Source organism: Fringilla coelebs, assembly GCF_963513975.1.
Source record: "Fringilla coelebs genome assembly, chromosome: 3".
Lineage (NCBI taxonomy): Eukaryota > Metazoa > Chordata > Aves > Passeriformes > Fringillidae > Fringilla > Fringilla coelebs.
This window is the reverse complement of record NC_140030.1, coordinates 95,647,173-95,669,115: the sequence shown is the minus strand read 5'-3', so window position 1 is coordinate 95,669,115 and position 21,943 is coordinate 95,647,173. Positions and strand designations below refer to the sequence as shown.

The window sequence follows — 21,943 nt, the reverse complement described above, 5'->3', positions numbered from 1 at the left end:
TTATAAACTGGTTTTTGTTTTATTTGGGACCAGGCTGGCTAGACTGCAGGTGGGTCGGCAAAGAGGCTGACCTGTACTCAGCCCATTCCTGCCTTTGCCACTTTGGTCCATCTGCCCCCAACAGGAGTACTCAGAAAAAACTCAGAGCATCTTCTGAGGCATGATTTTTCTTAAGACACTGAGAGCATTTTAGAGCACTTGAGGTGAGCACAAGGTCCAGAGGAATGCTGTGGCATTTGTCTCTAGTTTGTTATTTATTGTTCAGGGAAGAAAAGAGGGTGTTTTGGGTTCAGTGACAATAGAGGTTTATACGTGCTCTTTACTCAGCACTATGTGATTTAGCATAAACCTCTTGACCCCTGGAGAATTGGCTCTGTCATGATAACAAGCAGAAATTATGAGTTAATGCCTACAATAACCTTTCATATAGTAAAAGATTTCCAGGGTTTACAGCTTTGAACCTATTATCCTACACCAGATTAATACATCTGTATTTACAAAGTGATTACAAGGGCACTATTCTTGAGATAGGCAACTTTTCTTGTATGAATGATTAAACAATTCTGACTAATTTGACTGCTGTTACACATTTAAAGAAAAGAAATCTAACAGATCTTGAGCAAAGATTCTAGGCACTTAACCTTTCAATCTAATTAATTAAAAATTAAGTTCAGCTGACATGAAAGACTGGTGGTTATTTAAAAATGAAGTTCAGGTGATTTGAAGGACTGATGATTCCACCTTCACTGGAAGATCTCTTCACTGAGATCATAGGCACTGTGGGACTGAACCTCATGAACTTCCATTGTGGCACCCATCACATCTGTTTGTTTTTCCTGGCTGAACCAATGGCTCTGTCCTCTTGATTATTTTCTTTTTGATCCCCCCTCTCCTTTGGGCTTTCAGTGATAAGACTATGTTAATAAGGCTGAATTTTGTTTGCCCAGCTGGGCATTGTAAAGGAACTCTCTGAAGTCTTGTTTATTCACACACTAAGGGGTAAATGCTTAGAAACATTAATCTATATAGAAATATACTGAAATTTATTGCTCTAAATATTACTAATTGTTTCTTTATTAGAATAGCACCTGAGAATGAAGGTCAGACCCCTGTTTTGCCAGATGTGCTAGTAACATAAAATGAATTGGTCGTTCTGAGCCTGAAGAATTTATAATGTAGACCAAATTTTCCAACTTCTAGTTGATTTGAGAATTTTTCATGTGAGTTTTGCTTTTTAATGGTGTTTGATGTGGTTAGCCAAGCTAGCTATGATGAAAGGGGTGTCAGGAACATGTGTTACTGTTGTTTCTTGGTTGCTTTGTCTTGACTTCAGATTTAGTGATGCTGAGTCCAGTTATTAGTTAGTACACTGGGATTTATGCATGTTCATCTATTTTAATCAGCAGACTCATTGATTTCAGTGGTTCTATAAATAGCTTAGGTTTAATAAAGAGGCTAAGAAGTTAATGAGTCTACAGCTTTCAAAGGAATGTTCAGACTGGCTCCCAGTCCTGGCGCCTATTTCAAGCTTCTTGCTTCACCTGTGGATTCAGAAAGGAAGTTATGTGGTCCTTGGTCACAGGCCTGTGGCAGCCAAGGGCCAATATCCTTTTGTAGGTCTTAGACTGGCAATATAATTCAATTAATGCTTTCCAATAAATATTTCATAAAATACTTTTCCTACATGAAAAGTAATGACCTTTTATGGAAATTGTGCTGAACTGGAGTTGCATGGGAGCAGGGGTCTGGACTATCAGGAATTTTATTATCTGCCTGAAGTACACTCTTTGTTCCTTATCTGCTTATCACACTGTGCAGCCAGAAATCTCCTTTCTGTAAGCTGTACACAGAACAACTTAAGTATTTATTTTAAACTATGTGGGTTTCTTAGTGAGCAAGTAATTAGCTACTTAGCCAGCTTTGAAAGCATGCACCTCTTCTATTACATTGCCCAGGGATCAGAAAGTGTTGAGTAGTGAGAGAACCATACATTTACGTGGTAGTTCCCGGGCATGTCTTGTGTGATCCTTAAAAAGCATGACCCTGATGAGCTGCCTTCCCCTACAGCTGCAGTCTGACACTTGCATCTCAGAATGGAATAAGGTAACTTAATGTAAACTGAATCCCACTTGAGTTTTTTTTTTGAAAAATCCAAATGAGCAAATGGCTGTTATCTTAGTGCAGTCTTTGGCTGTACATGCATCTGTCTGGGCCTGATGTAACTAAGCAGGGTCCACTTCAGTGCTTGCTTGAGAGACATTAAAAGTGGCCTGCTTAGACTTTGGGTTTATTTCTGAGGAAATGAGAATGACTGCTAGCTCTTGTCCCCATCCCCCACCTATGCCCAAAATCCCCCAGGGGGAGGTGAGATGTCAGTAAAACAGAGAAATCATAGGGGAATTCATATGAAATGGTAGGAAGTCAGATTTCAGCTTTAGATTGAAGATCAGCATAATCTCCAGAGCCATTATGTAAGACCCTGGCTCTAAGTGTTGCTCTTCATGCCTTGCCATAAACTGGAGATGCAAGCCTGATAAATACTGTACTGACTTAAATATTTCGCTTGCTCTGGCTTCATATTGATATTGCAAATGGAATTTATCCTGATTAGTGCTGGAATAAATCAAGGTAGGGTCTGTGCCATGGTATCTTGAATTCTCAGTAACAAGTTTAGTCTGAAGTGCAATAGATTTAAAATCTTAGGGAGCTTACTAGGCACTGGATCATGGTCAAAGTCAAAGCTTTTGATGACACGTGGAATTTTGGTATCAACAAAGGGTTTGTTCTTGAGTCAGTAATAATTTGTAATAATGATTCACAGAAGAGACAGAAAGTGGTGGTCAAAGGTGAGATGAATCATGCTGCCAGTGAAGCTCCATTTTGCTACTGATTCATGCCTTCCCAACCCGGAAGAAAGATGTTTTACAGAAAATCACTCTCTGAGAGTTGCTTCAGGAAATCCACAATTTTTTAACTACCAATGTTTTGCAAATAAAAGCATCCTGCACTTGTTTAAAACCAGCATTTTCTTTCCTCATTGCCACTTCTTGGTTCTCTACTTTTCTACACAAACTGCATGCAGAATGAGACTGGCAATGCTGTGCTGCACTGTTGGTACCATTGCTGTTCTCCAGCACTGCCAGGAGGAGCTGCAGCATGGAGCAGGTTGTGAGGTACCTGGAACTGTGCTAGCTGCTGTCCCCCTGCCAGGGTGGGCATGGCCTCATAGTATTTCTTGCATGCTCTTCATTTTCATCTCTTTTTTTGTGGTGCTGCAGGCTAAATTGTCACTTGTGTCACATTGCCATCTGCAGTACTTCAGCTACACAGGTCTTTGCTAACAGTGGTTGAATTCAGCTTGTTGATGATCCAAGCTGCTTTAGGTCCCTAGAGGGAGTCCCGCATTGCTTTCTCAGGGAGGTAGCTTTTCGGGTTTTTTGGATGTGGGAGTGACCTCTTGCTGGACTTCTGACTCATCCTTTTGTTTAAATCAATATTGCAGGGGATGCATTTGTTCAATTTGTTCAGGGTAATGTGTGCTAAGACCCCCTCCCAAAACAGCATCTATGTGTGCTCAGTAAAAACAATCCCAAAATAATAAACCCAAATATTTAAAGACACTTTTAGATGAAATCAGATGAAAGAACATAGGGGAGACTGGTGCTAGTTGTCTTAGGCTGAGTGGTATGTTGTGTCATAGTATTCCTCAGACAAGGAAATTATAAAGAATAAACCAGTGAGGGCCATCCTTCAGGTGAAGTATGAAGCAAGGCTTAAAGAAGTATGTCAGGGAAGATCTCTAAACAGTACTGATCTTCCCTTTCCTCCAAAATATGATTTTTAAATCTAGTTAGTGAAATTTCTGCAGCAAAAAAATGTCCTTTAGGTGTTTATTTGTAGCATTGTAAACAGTACCTAGCAAGCACAAGCCTACAAGATTACTTAATTATGTATTTTATAAAACATTCTGGTTATTAGTGGGCAATGCTGAAAACAGGTGGTGCTAAAATAGTACTTAGGAGAAAACTAGTGCTGCAAGTACCTTAGATGAACACAACAAATTTCAGGTCTGACAATCATAATAAACTGATCAGATAATGTGGTCTTTCTTAAATTAGATCTCTGTCTCAAAGAAGATTCCCTGAAAGAGCATGTTTCTTCTTTGCTGAAGGGAAAAGGGTTTTTTCAGATATCTGCCCATTTACCACTAAACTCTGGTGAGTGTGGAGTTAAAGCATTTTCAAGATACATTTCTGCATGATGTGATTAAAATCTGGGAGATGCAAATAGTCCTAGGAAGGCTATTTTATATTTGATTGCTGCATTTTAAGATCACTAATTATCAGCAGATTAATGGGACATAGTGATGATGGAGTTAAGATCAATGTGCAGGGAAGACTGGAAAAACAAGATTCCAGAGAAAGTTAAAGCTTTTACACAGTAAAAGTAGTAAAATATTCCAAGTCATAGAACCACGGAACATCTTGGGTAAGAAGGACCCACAGGTATCTTCCAAATTCTGGCTCTGCCCAAAAACTCCCTGCTAATATCCAAAGAAATCTTGCGTTCTGTCAGGCTTGGTGCTGTAACCACTTTCCCAGGAAGCCTGTTCCGGTGCCTAAACACCTTTTGGGTAAAGAACCTTTTTCTGATATCCAACCCAAACCTCCTCTGACACAACTTCAGTCCATTCCTTCAGGTCCTGTCACTGGTCACCACAGAGAAGAGATCAGTGCCTGTATCTCTCTAAAGTAAAGGTCTCTCTAAAGTAAAGGTGTAAGTATTAGAAAGCAGGATAGAGTAGAAAAAAAGTATTTCAAAGTCTGAGGTATTCAAAGGAAGAGGTATAAGAAATAGTAGCTAAAGTCTATTTCATTTTCTTTCATCTGAAACCCTTCCCAAAAAACTTTCTGAAATTCTTTTCCTGAACATTCCTCTGCTTTTGGGCTGCCTACCTCTGAGCTGGGAGAAAACTTGGCTGTTCCAAAGGCTAAACCAAATTATAAGTTAGAAAATAAACAGATACACCCCCCCCCCCCCCCCCCCAGTTCATTTAATTATGGGTGCTTCAAATATTTTTTCTTGCAGTCTGTTGAAATCAATTTTGTGCCCTGATATGCATGACAGTCCTAGTTTATTTTCTGCTCTAGAAAATTGCAGATTAGTTATCATTGTTGCATGCAGGCATAAAGGTAGCAGTGCCTGTGACACAGCTGTCCACATTATACCATTTGAGGCATTTTTAATAAGAGGAAGTGACATGGAAACTAGGGAAGTTTACACAGGATAATTAACAGCTTGAACCCAATAACTCTTATAACTGTAATACACAAGAATTTTCCATTGCACTTTCTCCTGTGCAATGGACATATCTGATTTTCTTTATAGGTTATTGAAGTGTCACTGACCAGTCATAAAATATGCCCTCTTTTCCCTGCAAGGAGTGGAATCTCCTGGACACAAGTTACATCTTCTGATTGCAGAACAAACCAATGCTTCTGAGTCTTCCCTGGAGGCTCTTCTTCTGACCACTGTGAGACCATTCTCTCTGTTAAATTTATCTAGCACAGTATCAGGGCCAATCTGAAGTGGAAGTGATTTCCCTGGCAGAAAGCATTCCTTACGTTAGATAAATGCTAAGAAAAGATGGAAAATTACTTCGCTGTAGCCAGGACATGTGGTGTAGGAATTTGCAACTGGAAGTCAATGCTGCAGAGCCTTTCTTAAAAAAAAAAAAAAAAAAGTTTTTGCTGAAAAAGACTAGTAAAACAGAGGAAGAATGAGACACTTCTACCAAGCAGCAAAGCATCATGGCAAACCCTCTGCCTACACAGCAGTTCCATTCAGATCCATGACGCAGATCCTGGAGCCCATTCGTGCCAGTTATTGGAGCAATCTGGGGGCACTGAGTTTGCTGCTCTGCTATCAGCCTTTCCTGCTGGCAGTTGGGTTCACCGCATGATTTGAGTTCACTTATGAGGTGGTTAACAGCCCTTTAAGAATTTGCTCTGTGTATGTAAAGATGGATTGTATACCCTGAACTCCTTTAATCTCTGGATGCTATAAAGGGTTGTATGCCCTTGACACAAACAGTTTTTTTGCAAGCAATGCCCATTCAGTGCTCACCTTGAACGAAGGCACCCACCTCTGGGCTATCTGTGTCCACAGGCTCATTTTGTCTGCCTAGGCCAGAAATCACCTCAGGGGCACTGTCCAGATCCATTTGACCCATTCCTGCCCCCTGTTTGTGTCATTTCTTATTGCCCTGAATGAGATTAACCTCTCCCTGAATGGACAAACAAGAAATCATTTGCTCCAGAGTCTATACCAGTTCTTACAACTGGTCTTTTTGCCTCATTTTAGAGTTGCTTTTCGCCAAAGGTTCTGAGCACAGCTCCTGAAAAATCAGTAACTATAGCAAAGTTGCTAGTAGATGTTTTAAAGTGCCTGGTATTTCACTCCTTGCAGAGAAAACTATTCTTGAATCGAGTTTTTATCTGCCTTCGGTTTCTTTTTGTCCTTGCATCACTTTCATTAATCTAATTTTTTAAAGTTGTTGTTGTTTTGAGACTATACCTGCTTTGCTAGGAGCTTGTGGTACTGCATACTGGAGTATGTTGTGAGCACTGCAAGTCTGGATAGTCACAGTAAAGGGAAAAGGATCCCTTGACCTCCAGTATATGTAGATGTGGCACTTAGGGATAAGATTTAGTGGTGGACCTGGCAGCATTAGGTTTACAGCTGAATTCAATGATCTTAAAGGTCTTTTCCAAGCAGAACGATTCTATAATTCAGTGATGTTATTACTTTAGCTTTTTTGGTTGGTTTTGTGCACCACCAGAAGCATTAGAAACATCTTTGCTCCCAAATGAAAGCTGAAATCACCCATGGGTTTATTTGGTGGGCAATTTAATAAACCCCTGCAACAAGAGGATACTTGCCATGATTTCGTGCTTGTGGCTGGCACTGAAGTTTGTACAAGCAGGGCTCTGAACTCCAAGGGCACAGTGCTGCCTGCACCCAGGGGTGGACAAATCCTTAAGGCTACTTTAATCTTCAGACAGCTAAGCCTTTATTCCATTGTTGGACTCTGAGACTAATTTTTGCATTTTACACTTCTTGAGGGAGACTGGGAATTTTACAAGATGAAGAGCTATTGCTTGTTCAGTGAGTTTTCACTCAAGCCTTCCATTTATTTCAGTGGGCTGTAGATACCTATTTTTATCCCACCTCATTTAACTGTGTTCCAATGCCAGCTTGTATCAGACTTTTATTCTGATGTTAATTTTAATTGCAGATGTAAAATACCTCGAAGGACTCAGTCGAATAATTTCCTCTCATAAACCAGGCAATAAATACGCATCAGGTAACTGAGCTATTTACAAACCATAACTACCCTTCAACAGCACAAAGGCACATGGAGGCTCCAGTGTCGTGGTTTGACTGACGGGGATGTGGATGCTGATGAAGAGGTTTGCCTTCCGTGCCTCTGAGCCCTATGGAAATGATCCCTCTAGTGGGGACTTGGAAAATTAACTGGTGGTCCCGCTTGGCAGCGCGGGAAGGCTAAGGGAACTAATGAAAAAGTAGCACAGTGTTAGGGGGGAAAAAAAACCAGCAATGAAAAAGACAGCTGTATTTTCCTAAGCTAAAATTACCACTGAAATAAGATTTTAAGGTAGTTGTTGTGAGACGTGGTAAACATCGCCAGAATGCTCATGCAGTGATTTCTGCAAAACACTTTAAAACAGTTTTATTTAGATTTTTTCATTGAAATAATGAGATTGGTTTTTATGTATTATCATCTCCTTGGGAGAGAAAAAGAATACACTATTTATAAAGTACTTTCTGAATGATCAGGGGAAAAAACCCCCTTGTGATTCCTTCCTTAAGATGAAAGGATTCAATCTTTTTATGGAAACAACTTTTCAATTTTTTGAGATATTTAAAAAATATTTCCAAGAGATTCAGAGAATTTCCTACCAGGATAAAAAGCCAGGATTTGTGCTCTAATTGCACATACTACCTTCTTCTGGTCCATCGTGTGCTTCTCGTTACTGTCATTACTCACAGCGCCTCTTAAGAGCAGGGCATAAAACATGGAGCTTGCTGGCCCCCCTGACATAGGGGTGTGTTCTGCCTGAGTTCGGAATGGGTGACATTCCTGGACAATGTCTGATGGAGGTCGCAGGCATCTGTTAACTGTAGCTGCCTTGAAAAAACCATTTGTAGTGAACATTTTCTTGTTGCTGTTACTGTGAAAAGCCTTTGTGGCAGCAGCGAGCTCCTCCCTGTATGACCTGGTGTTGTATCACTCCACACTTTTCTGAAGGATCAACAGTGTAACCCTGTGTTACACCAAGTGTTCCCTTGTGTAAGGATAAATCTGACAGCTTTTGGATAAACATCCAGATGACCCTAATGCCACCGCTGGATCACAGTTCCTGCTGCAGACCCTTGCTTGGCTCACTGGAAGAAGACGTGGTTGTAGACAGTTATGATACAAAAATATGGTTTCTTTTGGATTTGCCCTTTATCTCTCTTCAACATCTCCTATGTCTAACTTGAGTACTTCCCTTCCCAGGTCCTCCATCCCACAGCTGCTCTATGCCTCCCTCTTGCTGGGGTATCCTAAGAAAACAGTGGAGCCTGCTCCACCAGGTGAGCCACAAAACCCACCCTTTTCCCGACCTGGTGCAAATTCTTGCCTTTGCTCCCCTGGGTGCCTGGCCAAGGCCAGGCCTCTCAAGCTGTTCTTGTCTGAGCCACATCGTTAACAGCTCTTTTCAAGTCAGAATTTAAAATGTTTTCATTTTCAAACATCTCTGCTTTCAGAGTTGAGATGTGAGAAGGTGTTTGTGCACTTGTCAGGCAGCCAGTGGCAATTTCATTCCCCTTTGTGTGGCTACACAGAAGGTGTGTGCTGATAAGTTGTGCCACTCATGAATCATGCTTGTCCATGCTACTGCTCCATGAAGCTTTGGTAGAACAGATCTATTCTTGGAACTATATTGAAGTCTTCAAGTATAATCCAAAAATGCTTCTGATCTCCAGATATGTTATTGTGCTCTCTCATTGGAGAGTGTCTGTCTCTTTTGGGGGCTAACACAGAAATGCTCTTTCTTTCATATTCACAAAATATAAGTTAACAATGAAAATTAATGTGTACTTGGGGGGCATACAGATAGAAAAAGTAAAAGAAAGGAGGGCAGAAAATAGAGTACCTTGTACCTTGTCACCAGCCTGAGGCTGTGTGGTGACTTAATATCATTACAAAGCCTTGAGTTTCCTGAAATTATAAAGCAACTTCAAAGAGAGAGGTCAGCATGGTTTTGAGTGGAACAGTTCTGCCCTTGTTGGTAGCATGAAGAGTTCCACTCTTAGGCATTGAATTTTAAATGCTTCAGAATAGAGATGCTTGAAGCTCTGACAACAGCTGTAACTTCCCCTTGATGTCATGTAAAAGGTTAGTATTAGTTTGGGTTAAAATCATGTCTGACCTAAAGGAGTTTGGCATGTTTGTGACTATGGAGTCACTGAAATGTACGGAATCAACTCTTTGCGAGTATTAATCACAGCATAAATGTTTGGATCGCTTATTTAAACTGCTATTGCGTTAGAGAAAAGTGTTTTTGGAAAAAAACTTGTTTTGCAAAAAACTACAAAAGTATGCCTTCAAGTTCTGACTTCAACACACTGGTAAGAGTACAGTTCCAGTGAATGATGCCGTTGGAGTTCTCCACTCATCTTTGTAGAGAGGATTTTTTTTTTGAGAGTTGTGATGTTTTCCTCTCCTAGTCTGCAGGTTTTTCCAAGGTGCAATGGAAGCAAAAGAATTCTCATGACTGTTTTAACTGTACTTCATGGGAATAATTTTTGCAGACATTATGCTGAATTCAGCTTCTCATAGAAATCCTGTAGAGGACATTCCATGCCACAGGGAGCAAAACAGTGTGAGTTCAGGCAGCAGTGTCTTATAGTCTGGCAGGATAACAGGTGACCTCTTCCCTCCATCTCTGGACAGGGGCATCTTGCAGTGATACTTTCAGGCAGAACATGGCTTGCAAGTAGAACATATTGTTGGTTTTGTAGAGTTTCCTCTATCATGTGGGGAGACTTTATTGTTTTGCTGCATATTTTTGTTCTGTTAATAAAGGTGCAAGTTTAGTAGCGACTTTTACTAGATGGAACTGGATCAGGTTCTAACAGAATTCATTGGCACAAGTTGATTTTGTGTTTGGGACTCAAATTCAGGGAAAATAAAGTCTAATGTCCTGTCTTGAACAGATATAATGAAAACCAGTGAAGTTTACATTGCCTGATTATCTAAAGACTTATAAAATAGACTTCTATGCAATCTATTTTTGCAAACTTCAGTGGCCTTCCAGTACCTGAAGGGAGACTACAAGAAGGATAGAGATAATTTACGAGAGAATGTAGTGACAGGAAAAGGGGAATGGCTACAAACTAAAATAGAGTAGTTTTAGATTAGCTATTAGGAAAAAGTTTTTTACTGTGAGGGTGGTGAGGAACTGGAACAGCTTTTCAAGAGAATGGATGTGGATGAGAATGGATGCCTCATCCCTGGAAGTGTTCAAGACTAAGTTGGATGGGGCTCTGAACAACCTAGTCTAGTGAATGTGCCCCTGCCCATGTCAGGGGTTGGAAGAGGATGATCTTGAAAGTCCCTTCCAAACACAAACCATTGTAAATTCATTACCCTTATATGATATAAGCCCTAAGTAATCAATAGTAATATGTTAATTAATGTAATTACTTGTTTGTGCTAAGGAATAGGTTATTTGGGCTAATGATGCCCAAACACTGTTCTTTGATTGTTTTGAGTTGAATATCGTGAACAGAAAGCAATTTATGCAATTATGTGGATGGTGTAAACAATCAGACCTGACAGACCATGGATTTCAGGGGAGTGCTGTTATATGCCTCAAATGTACTCTTAGGCTGGCAGTTGACTCCAACGACCCAAAGAACCCACAGACCACCTCAAAATACATCACCACAGGGTTTCCCCATGGTTGAGATATTTTGTTGGGTTACTGTTTTTATTTTTATTTAATTATAGATTATACCCTTGCAGAACTAGGGGTGCAATGTAACCTTGTAATTGGCAATCACAAAACTCTGCCCTGTTTTCTAAAATGTCAACAATGTACTCATCAAATGCTCTCAAGGTTGCCATAAAGCGGAGCTTATGCAGAGATTTTTGAGGCACTGGTGAAGTTTTGGTTCCAAGTACAAAAATCAGCTCCATTCCACATTTTTAATATATGTGAGTTCCTGGTAAATATTCTCATTGAGCAAGAGTGTTGCCTTGCAGGGTTGAGGATGAAAATCTGCAATTAATTTCTGAGCACAGGAGAAAATCCAGTCTTTGAAGGTTTCCTTGCACTCAGATGACTGGAGTATTGGAAGGACCAGATTTGAAAATATCAGGCTCAAGACAGGGCAGGTTGGCAGAGCAACCATGCGGGGTAGCTGGAAGGGCTCCAGGAAACAGACTCAATTTGGGCTAAGTGTAAGCTGAGTAAGGCATGACTAATAAGATTTTTTAACAAAGCATTTTTAGAGTCTGTTGAAACCATCGATTTCTCTTGAAGAAAATTAAACATTAGCAAGTTTTTCCACTAATTCTAGAAAAAAGCGTATGGTCTCACATTTAGCTTGTGTGGTGGGAAACTCCCTACAGTTCACTTTAGAAACCTTTCACTTCGGAAACCTTTTTAGGATTTAATAATCATCAGTGAATTGAGCTACTTAGGTCATTAAGCATTCAGCTGTTCTACCATCTCAGTGTACAAATGAGTGCCTGCTTTTCATGTCAGCTGGGGTTAGAATGTTGGAGAGAAGAATACTGAATTAATTGGAAAATTAGCATAGATTGAATTACACTTGTGTGAGCTGTCAGTGATTTGGATGGGGGCGCCGGAAGTGTGAGGCTGGATGGATGTGGAGGATGCAGCAGTGTGGGGAGTGGGCATGGGCTTTAAATGCATGGGGGCAGGAAAGTGTTTTGGATTGTGGTACTTCTTGAGATGGAGGACTTCTTGAGGTGGAATTTGTGCCATAGAATGAATAATACATGGCATAATGTTTTTTTTTTTTCCTTTTCCTCTGTTAGTTTTTTTGGTGCTAGGCATAATGCAAAGGGGGACTTCCACTGAATGCAAGTGTGTTTCAGCAGGCTATTGATTAAGGGTGTAACAGTATTGGTTTACTTGGTTTAAACTTAGTAGGTTCTGTATAGGGCTGGGGGAAATGGTTTTAAATGGAAACCGTAGATTTAGAGTATATATAAGGACTGGCTGCAACCAGCTTGGATATGGGAATCTTCAGGTTTCCTCAGCCCCAAACTACCACAAGGTATGGAAATTTAGGTTTGCTTGTGCTTATGAATGTCACAGCTCAAGGTGTGCTCTGTGTGTGAGATTTTGAACACCCTCCCCTAGTTTTTCTTCTTCTATTAGGATTTTAAGAGAATAAAGCACATTTTGGACACTGGTGAGATGTGAAAATTAGACAAGATAAATGAAAAAATAAAAGTAATAGCATTGGTATCTGTACTGCAAATCACAATGCCTATTTTGCCACTGAGGAGAGGGGGAAATGACATAAGGGAGAAGTGTCAGTGTTGTAAAAAAAGCAACACTTCTCACAAATGGTTACTATGGGAGGAATTTATCTTGAGTACAGTGAGGCAGTAGTGTCTCTTTGGAGTTTTCAACCAATACTGAAGCCTTAACAAAAATATTTTCCTATCTTCTTCTTAGGCTTGATGTACGAGGTTCCTCCAGCCCATGGTGGCTCAGAGCACTTTCCTCTCTGACCAGGCACTTTGGAGCTCTTTAGAGCCACTCTGTCCCTTTGTGTCCAATGGGTCTTGCCCAGGAGTTGGAATTGCATTGAGAAACTGATTCACTTTGAGCATAGGTAATTTTATTTCAACAACTAAATCAACTCCAGTGTTTGCCTGCACACAGGAGAGGAGTATGCTCAGGACAGAGCAGGTTTTTGACCCTGAGGCTGCCTTTGGATCAGCAGGCATTGCCCCAGCAGGAAAGGTTGCAGTGCACTGCAGTGCGCCCTGGATTCTGCCTGTCCTGCTGCTCAAGATGTGTTTTGTCCAAAGACCTGCTGAGCGAGCTTCTTCACATTAGTAAAGAAGTCTACCAGCTTGTTTAGTGGAAATGGGCAGGAGCTAACCTCCTCCGGTGTGGTTGGATTTGGAGTGGAGGGTGCTGTTGGTAAAGGATTTTGAGAGGGGATTGGTGTCGGCAATGGCGCATGAGTGGGGGGTTGTGTTGGCCATGGCTTATGAGTGGGGGGTTGTGTTGGCCATGGCGCATGAGTGGGGGGTTGTGTTGGCCATGGCATATGAGTGGGGGGTTGTGTTGGCCATGGCGCATGAGTGGGGGGTTGTGTTGGCCATGGCGCATGAGTGGGGGGCTGTGTTGTCCATGGCGTAGGAGTGGGAAGTGCTGTTGGCAATGGCTGAGGAGCGGGAGGTGCTGTTGGCAATGGCGGATGAGTGGGAAGGGATGTTGGCCATGGCCTAGGAGGAGGAGGGGGTTGTGTTGGCCATAGATTAGGAGTGGGAAGCAGTGTTGGCCAAGGCTTAAAAGTGGGAATGGGACGTGTCGGCCATGGCTTAAGAGTGGGAATAGGATGTATTGGCTGTATTGGCCATGGGTTCAGAGTTGGTAGGGGAACCGTTATTAAATGATTCCAGGTTTGTGCGGTTGGAGAACCCCTTCCAAGTGTGTTTGCGCCTGTCTGGACACGGATCCAGTCAAAGAAGTACTGAGTGGAGGTGTAGACTCCAGGCTGCCTTGCTCTGGCACAGCCTTTTCCCCAGCTGGTTATTCCGACGACCCACCAGGAGTCAGCATTGTTGTCCTGGCACATGAGAGGACCACCGCTGTCACCCTGCAGCAGAACAGTGAGGATATTAAGGTGGTGTTGGTGGCACCAGCCAGCACTGGGGCTGTCTCCTTCTCTCTCACAGCCCCTGCCAGAGCTGTATTCTGGGCAGAGAGGAGCTGCTCAGAGGCTGGAGCCTCCAGAAGCTTGGCTGTGAATGGCATGGGGGCCTATAGGGTAGGGCTCTCTCTGTCCTCCCTGCACAGGACTCCTGGATGTGCAGAAGATGGACCTTTGGCACCTGGACCTCTGCGCTGCCAAGAGCACTGGCTGGGCTAGCTGGGCTTTTGGCACGAGGGGAGCCCTGGGCAGGCAGGTGTGGATGGGGAGTGTGTGGGAAGCCCCCACAGCAGTCGGGGGGAGCTGGGGCTGGGAGGGTGACTGAGTGGCCGGGCAAAGCAGGCCCTGGGCTGTGTTGGGGTGGTGCAGCCCCAGCTGCTGGTGCTGCTGGGGGCTGAGTGGCTCGGGGCACGCTCCTACCTGGCAGGTGTCGATGCCACCCTGTGGGTAACCAGCACACAAGTTGTGGGTGTGGATTTCCCCTCCGTACCAGTCACTGCTGTTGCAGAGCTGGCGATCGATGACCTGGACCTTGGCCTCCTGGAGGCGATCAGCTGAATCTTGAGCTGTGAGCAGAGAAAGGAATAAGCCCTGAGCACCACATTGCCCATTCTCCTCTCCTGACTTGAGAACGCATTCTGTTCCCTAGGGTTTGGCTTTGCCTCTGCAGAGGCACTGGAGCACTGTGACCTTGCTGCCAGCCTTTGGGGAACAGGCCAGGCCTGTCTCTGCAGAGGCATATGTCCTGCAGCCTGGCTTTGGCCTCTGCTGTGGGGAAGCCCAAACCATCTCCTCACTCTGCTGAGCTGGCCCAGGAGTTTATCTTGGAACTCACATCTTGCAGCAGTGGAACCCCAGCCAGCCACCCAGCAGTTTTGCAGCTCTGACACTTTCAGTCTGGTGTTGGGCACACAGGCCAGCTGGATGTAGGGGCTGCACTGGACAGGATGGTCCAATTCCAGCAGGGCGATGTCGTAACTCATGTCATCAGGGTTGTAGTACTGGTGTATCACCAACTGTTTGACACTGCGCATTTGTGCCCCATGGCCTGGCTGACTCAATTGGGTGGCCCCAATCACCACGTACAGCAGGCTGATGTTACTGTAAAGGAGATGGAAAGAGGGATGAGAGGGAGCAGAGAGCAGAGACATGTGCCAGAGCAGCCCAGCAGTTGCCAGACCTCGGCTTGGAAAGGCCTAGAGGGAGCAGAGCTCTGGCAGATGTGAGTGCCCTCACACACTTTAGGCTGGGGGAATGTCAAGCTGGGGGCTGCTAGGAAGCCTTGGCAGGAGCCCAGGCTTCTCCAGAGCAGTGTGACAGCCTGGCTGCCTGAGGGGAAAGGGGATGGGAGCAGCAGGTGGTGTTGCTGACAGGGCACCTGCTGGTGTTGTGGGGATGTCCCCATTCCCTGCTCCTCCTTACTCAAACTTGTCGAAGCAGTGGGCTGCTGTGAGGACCCACTGTGTGCTGATGAGGGACCCTCCACACCAATGTCCAAGGCCTGGTACCCATGGGTGCTGGATGCTGACGATCCAGGGCCAGGCCCCTGGCAGGGCACCAGCGCCACCCACAATGCGTGTCATGCCGTAGTCATAAGCCATGTTGCCGTAGTAGTATGTCGTGAGACCATAGTCCGACACCACAGCTCGGAGTCCGCAAGTCCCTCTGCAAGAAGAAAGTCATTTCCATGGTGCTTCATGGCCTGCTGTGGCTCAGGCTGAAGCTCAGCCCTCTGCCCACCCACAAGGGCTTGCAGGCACAGCAGGCCAGGGAAGCCCATGGGGTGTGTGTCTGTCCGTGCCAGCACTGGCTGCTGGCAAGGATCTGAGGCTTCTCATGGTGGGTGGGAAGCCGTGGCCTGGCCATGGGGGCAGGCGCGTCCCCTCCGGGGAAGGCCGCAAGTGTTGCCATGGCTCCCTGCCAGGGCCTGGGGCCACTCACCCGCAGTTGTCCCATGTCCCGTGTGCCAGCCCGGCCACGGTCAGCAGGACGAGGAGGCCGAGCCAATTCATGGCTGCCAGAGGCACGTGTCAGCTGCAAGCACCGAGAGCTCCGTGCAGCAGCGCAGCCACAGCCGCAATGCCCGCAGCAGCCGCGCTGCCCGGGGTGCCCGTGGTTCCCCGGGGCTGATGTCACAGAGAGGTGAGTTCCATGTTCTGGGCACTGTGGGGTTCTGTGGGACACGACCCACTGGGGGAGGGGCAGCATCTAACTGAGGAGCCATGGAATGGTTTGGGGTGGAAGGGACCTTGGTGATCATCTAGCTCTGACCCCCTTGCCTTGGCGAGGGGATGGCGGGATGGCTTGCACTAGACCCAGTTGTCCATAGTGTACATGTCTGGCTCTGAAGATGTCCTTGAACAGTTTGAAGGATGGGGTGTTTAAGTACTAAGTCCCGATCAACAGGCCCTGACTAAGGCCTCAACAAAAGGCCTTTTGCCAATATTTGCCATTAGATGGACCTTCAAAACAAATATTATCTGTATCTGCTCACTGAATCAAACATGGATTTTGTCTTTTCATACTTAGGAACTGGACAAGGCCACATCTGGCCTTGTTTTGGGAGTGTGGAATCACAGATGAGTCTGTTGGCTTCTCCTGGAGCCTTCCCAGGCCCTGGGACCATCCCAGTAGCAGAATGAAGCCATATGTTACTGCAGTAGAAGTTTTTGTATCTTGCTTGTTCCACAATAAAAAAAGGGGACCTCTAACAGCAGTCAGAAACCTCACATCCTGTAAGGGAAGGTACCCGCAGGACTTCCCAGTTGCTGTCAGTGGTTCCCCAGTCCTTCACTGTGACAGGGGCTTCCTCCCAGTTGATGGGCAGGCCTGGGTGATGGTCAAGGATTAGGGTAACTTGTGATGTGTCTTTCTTTATCACTGCAGGCAGTTGTTTATAATAATGGTTAGATGGATTGCCTATCCTGTTCTTTTATAAATGTTTGATAAAGATTTAATGTCCTGTTTTTACTTATCCATTTGCAAGTCTTTGCAGTTTCAAATTATAATAAATGACATTTATTCCTGAAGTTGGTGTCTGTGTCTTCTGTGCTGACCCTGCTTACATGAAAAACAGGCATCCACAGCTGCTCTGGGATGCCAGTATCTCAGTAGCCTCACAGTCAAGAATTCCTTCACATGATCTCAGCTGAAGCTGCCTTCTGTCACTGAAAAGGCATTGTCCCTTGTCCTTTTAGGACCTGCCCTTGTAAGAAGTCTCTCTGCTGCTTTCTTTAGGCCCCTCTTCTTGCAGGATGAGGCTGTGCAGTCCCTGGGGCAGGCAGCAGCTGAGGAATCCATTTGGGGCAGGGAGCTGGTTGTGCAGCTGCAGTGCCCACTGCAGATTGAGCTCTGGCTGGCAGGAGCCTGGGACCAGAGGCTGTGAGCTGCCCATGCTTTGTATAACAGAGGGCACAGGGAGCTGTGCCACTGGCCAAGATTTGAATGGACACTGAGTGCTGCAGCAGCAGCTGGTGGCTCTTTATGGAATGTGACATCTGTGAGTCTGCTGGGGGAATCCTGAGGCTGAATGGGTATGGAAACCTGCTCTGACTGGGTGAGAGTGGCATGGGTAGGGAATTAAACAGGGCAACCACAGGCTGGTTGGAGCCACCTGTGCTTCCAAAATGATCACACTGGGGAGTTTCCTCAGACCTTTGGCAGCCCAGATGGGACCCAAGGGCAGTACTGCTGGAGCCTCTGTCCTTCAGAGCAGATACTGGTGAGTTCACCTGGGATCTTTAGAGCAGGAAGGAGCCAAATGGGGAGCGTTACAATTTTGTGTCAAGATTCTGTGTAAATTATAAGGGTGCATTTGAGCCTCTCTATTGTTGTGGCATTTCATGCAGATTTGGTGAAATCACTGATAGAGGCTGGAGAAGGTGTGCACAGCATGATCAGTGTAAGATGGCCACAGAGGAGTTGTGGAGGATCCTGTAAGGTGTGGGGTGGGGGGCCCTGAGTCTCTGCTAGGACACTTGAGTCTCAGTTCAAAATCTTTTGGAGACAGGCACAGGGAGACCCTTGTGCCACACAATGGGTGCTAGGGTCCCTGGGTGCACACAGAAGGGGGTGGAAGTTCCTTCACAAGGGACTCCTTCAGAAAGGGATTTCACGTGCTGTTATAAACGATCGAATCTGCAGCAAAATTTAAAAAAAAATTAAATAAAAATTTATTAGGTCAATAACAAAATATAATTTAAAAAATCTACCACAGCCAGGACAGCGTCAACTCCGGAATTTGGCGATGGATGAACCTGGATGCAACTGACAGAGTGCCAGCTTTTCCCCGGTGGTTCACCCCGACTGTCTCATACAGCCAGCTTATATCCCGTATATTCTGCCATGGGGCCAGAATGACAGAATGTCCTTTGTGTCCCTTCACATGTAGAGCTGGATCATGTGGATACAAAGCAAGTCCAGGTGTCCCAATGACTGACTGAGAAGAAGAATGGCCTTCTTTCACATGTATCACTGGGTCCATACGGATACAAAAGCCAGTCCCAGTGTCCGTATGGCTGTCTGGATTTCCTTCCTTCACATGTAATCGAGTGGTGCCAGTATTCAAGATGACAGATGTAATCTGCTCCCAGTGCTGGTCCTCTGGTCCTCGTGAGAGGCTTAAGCATTTCTGGGAAGTCGAGGTTCATGGTGCGGGAAGACTTCATTCTGATGCTAATGGACTTGATATTATCTTTAGCGTTGTCCGGGAACTAATTGAATAGAAATAGGACTCTGCTCCCAGCCAGGGTGGTCAAGGACATGAGTTGGATTTTTACAATATTTTATACACACATATATACACAAATAACAAGAATTAACTCTATATATATTACAATTCCTCCCCATTTATTTCACCAATGTAATTCATGCTTGTAATTTGTTAAAGTTTTGACTTCCTACATCTACCCATCACCATTGAGGGTTCCTCACAAACGGAGTACCCTTTTACACTATCCGGTACTCCCCTTGTGGGATGCCCTGATATACTACATAATTCATTCCCTTAGTTGTCTGTTCTTCAAACTTGGCCAATGCCTCTGCCGCATTGCTGGCATACTTTCTCTCTCCCAACCGCATGATCTTGGATGCGTCGCCTCCGGAAGCTCCCTCCGAGTCCATGGGAACTATTGCGATCTGCATGCCCCAGACCACGGAGTGGATCAGTCTGATAAAGCATGGAATCAGACAAGGGAGGAATAGGAGTAGGAGAAGTAGGATAGGGCTACTGAACAGAGCACAAGAAACATTACCTTGTTCCACCATGCTCCATCGAATAATTTGTCCCACCATGAGGACTGTAGAATAGAATTCCATTTTTGGACTGGGACATGGGCCACCTTTTTAATCTCAGCTGCCAGACCTCTTATGGTCTCCCCATAATCATCGATCTCAATACAACATTCTGATTTGCTGAATTTTCCACACACTCCTCCCTCCTCAGCCAGCAAGTAGTCTAAAGCAATCCAGTTCTGGTGTACAAAGGCCCATACCTGGGTGTGCTGCCGACCCAGTAAATCCAGGGCTTCGGAGGTGTGATTTGAGACAATTTCCATCACTGCTTGTACTCTAATCAGCCTGTTCAGTAGATAAATCAGAGTCCTATACCCATAGCTTCCATCCTGAGCCCACGTGGCTGGCCCATAATAATCAATTATTCGTGCCGCTGGCCACTCTTCCTCCCCCCAAGCTGGTTTACTGCTTATCACTGGTATTATTTTTTTCAAGCCTCTCCTCTCCCTTCTCAGGGTCTCGTATTATGGAGCCTCCAACAGATTACTTTTTGCTCTCGGGAGAGTAAAGAAAACAGGTTGGATCATGCCTAGAGGGCAAGACCCTTTCCACCTTGAGGGTAACTCACTGTATGCCCTTTTCCCACATATCCAGTAAATTCCATCAGGGGCTTTCCATTTTTCATTTATTTTCTCTGGGTCTTCCCAGTATTTTCTCACATCTTCCAGGGATTGGAAGGGGTTGGCTCTGGGACTTTTGACCCAGCACAATCTTATTCTCTCGTCCCATTCACAATTGGTATTGTTTTCCAGGCTCCAATACCCCAGAGGAGGGACTGGGCGCCATGCCTTGCTCTTTGAATCTGAGTTCACTGTCAGGGTAGATGCACATGGAGTGTATCCCACCATCCCGGTGTATTCTCTTCCCTCCCGACTGACACAAATTGTGCTAATCTAAAGCCCTCTGATCTAAAATCCATCCCTCGGGTCTCTGCACCAATTCTGAGGCCCTCGGGTTGTCCCGCTTCAAGAGTTGTTCTGGAGCCAAACCTTCCCCTTTCCAAGGCCATTTTTCAGCAGATTTCAGCCCCCCGCAAATCCAACAATTCGACAGACCCAGTTCTGTTGTGATCTCTTGCATTAAATCAATGAACAGGTTTCTGTCTGGGGAAGGTAATTCCCCATCAGCATACTGCCTTTCCAGTACTTTGTACTACTCACCCAATGTTTTCAATCGCTCCTGTTCGACTTTCTGTCTCCTCAATTCTGACTCCTTCCGTTTCATTTCTTGAATTATCACTCTCATCTTTTCCTCAGGATCCTCATTGTTTTTATTTTTTGTAAAGCAGACTACTCTATCATATTGTAGGCACACCCTGTCATCATTTACCGGTGCCAGATCCAATATGAGTGGGTCTTTGTTCAAAGTAACCTTACTGTTAAATTTCATGTTCTCTGTTACCCAGTACATTGTCTCATTCATCATGCATATTTCCAGCCTTGTGTTATCATAACTCAATGGGTTCACCTGGTGATATGCAATGAAAATCTATTTGGTCTTACCCCAGACCCACATGGTTTGATTACACTGGTTACAAATGGGGGTTAACCTCTGTTCTATTTCTCATTTCCACTTCAGGTGCCTGTGATCATTTGACTCTCCGTTCCTTAGCCCAGCCTTGGGATTGATGCACCAAGTCCCGATTTCCAATTTACAGAATTTTACCCAAGTGCCATTCCTCCAACAGTACCTGACAGTTCCCCTGAGGCATTCTTTTGGGGCTTGGTATGCCGAGTGTCCCCCGTCCCCTGATACAGGGACTACCTGAGTGCATTTTCCGTGTTCTTCCGCACAGCTCTCGCTTCCGCCTTTCCTTGGGACCTTAGTGCCCAGACTCTGCGTCCGGCACATGGCTAGGCTCAGGCCAATCAGGATTCCCACTAGGCCTGCTCCTCTGCCTTTGCCTCCGCCCCCTGGGGTGCCACCAGCGACAAGGAAGACCGTCTTCGCGGCAGCAGGAGTACTCTTCGGGGAAGACGCCCTCGGACCTAGCCGCATACCTCCTCTTAAAGGAGCCCACCATGATACCCTGATTGCATCGGAACTGCACGGGACCCTGATGGATTTCTGGCTCTCCACATCCAAGATTTCCGCTTGAGATCTAAGCTTCCCACGCACCCCGTTTTGAAAGATCCGAAACTACTCCTGTGAGTCCAATTCAAAGATATCCAAATTGGTGGCTAAGGTCAGGATACGGTCAGTCAATTCAAGCTCCTCCTCTAAACACCGGGTACACAGTCCTTTTGTCCTCTGTCCCCTTCTGCAATGAACCACAAAAGCCCCCTGACAACATTCACACTTAAAGTGCACAAATGGATAACACACACAATCTGACAGTATACAACTTATCCGCTTGTTGTTGGTCATTTACGAGGACGTTGGAGTCTGATCTTCAAGTCGCTGGGGGAAGAAGTGACCCTCCAATAGGGTGCTTCCTCCTGCTGTTCGACTTTTTTCACTCTAGATGTGTGCGTCCAGCCTTTCTCTGCTGTCCGAATGGCCGTGTCTGTTGTCAGGAGCACAAGAAAAGGACCTTCCCAGTGAGGAGAGAGTGGCACCTCTTTTCCACACTTTCACACTTTGTCTCCTGGCTGGATTTTGTGAATAGCGAACCCCAGAGGAGCACTCTGTGCTACTATTCCCTGTTTTCGGA

The 21,943-nt window shown here is 45.0% G+C and overlaps 1 protein-coding gene across 1 annotated transcript; it reads right to left on the bottom strand.

Moving 5' to 3' along the window:
* Window positions 1-13,330: 13,330 nt before the first annotated feature.
* Window positions 13,331-16,010, bottom strand: LOC311151940 (acrosin-like; the record flags this gene model as incomplete). The annotated part of the gene is made up of 6 exons (XM_084202652.1): window positions 13,331-13,570; window positions 13,798-13,944; window positions 14,419-14,564; window positions 14,834-15,099; window positions 15,421-15,663; window positions 15,940-16,010. 6 exons carry the CDS (start codon window positions 16,008-16,010, stop codon window positions 13,331-13,333), a joined length of 1,113 nt encoding a protein of 370 aa, XP_084058778.1.
* Window positions 16,011-21,943: the final 5,933 nt, after the last annotated feature.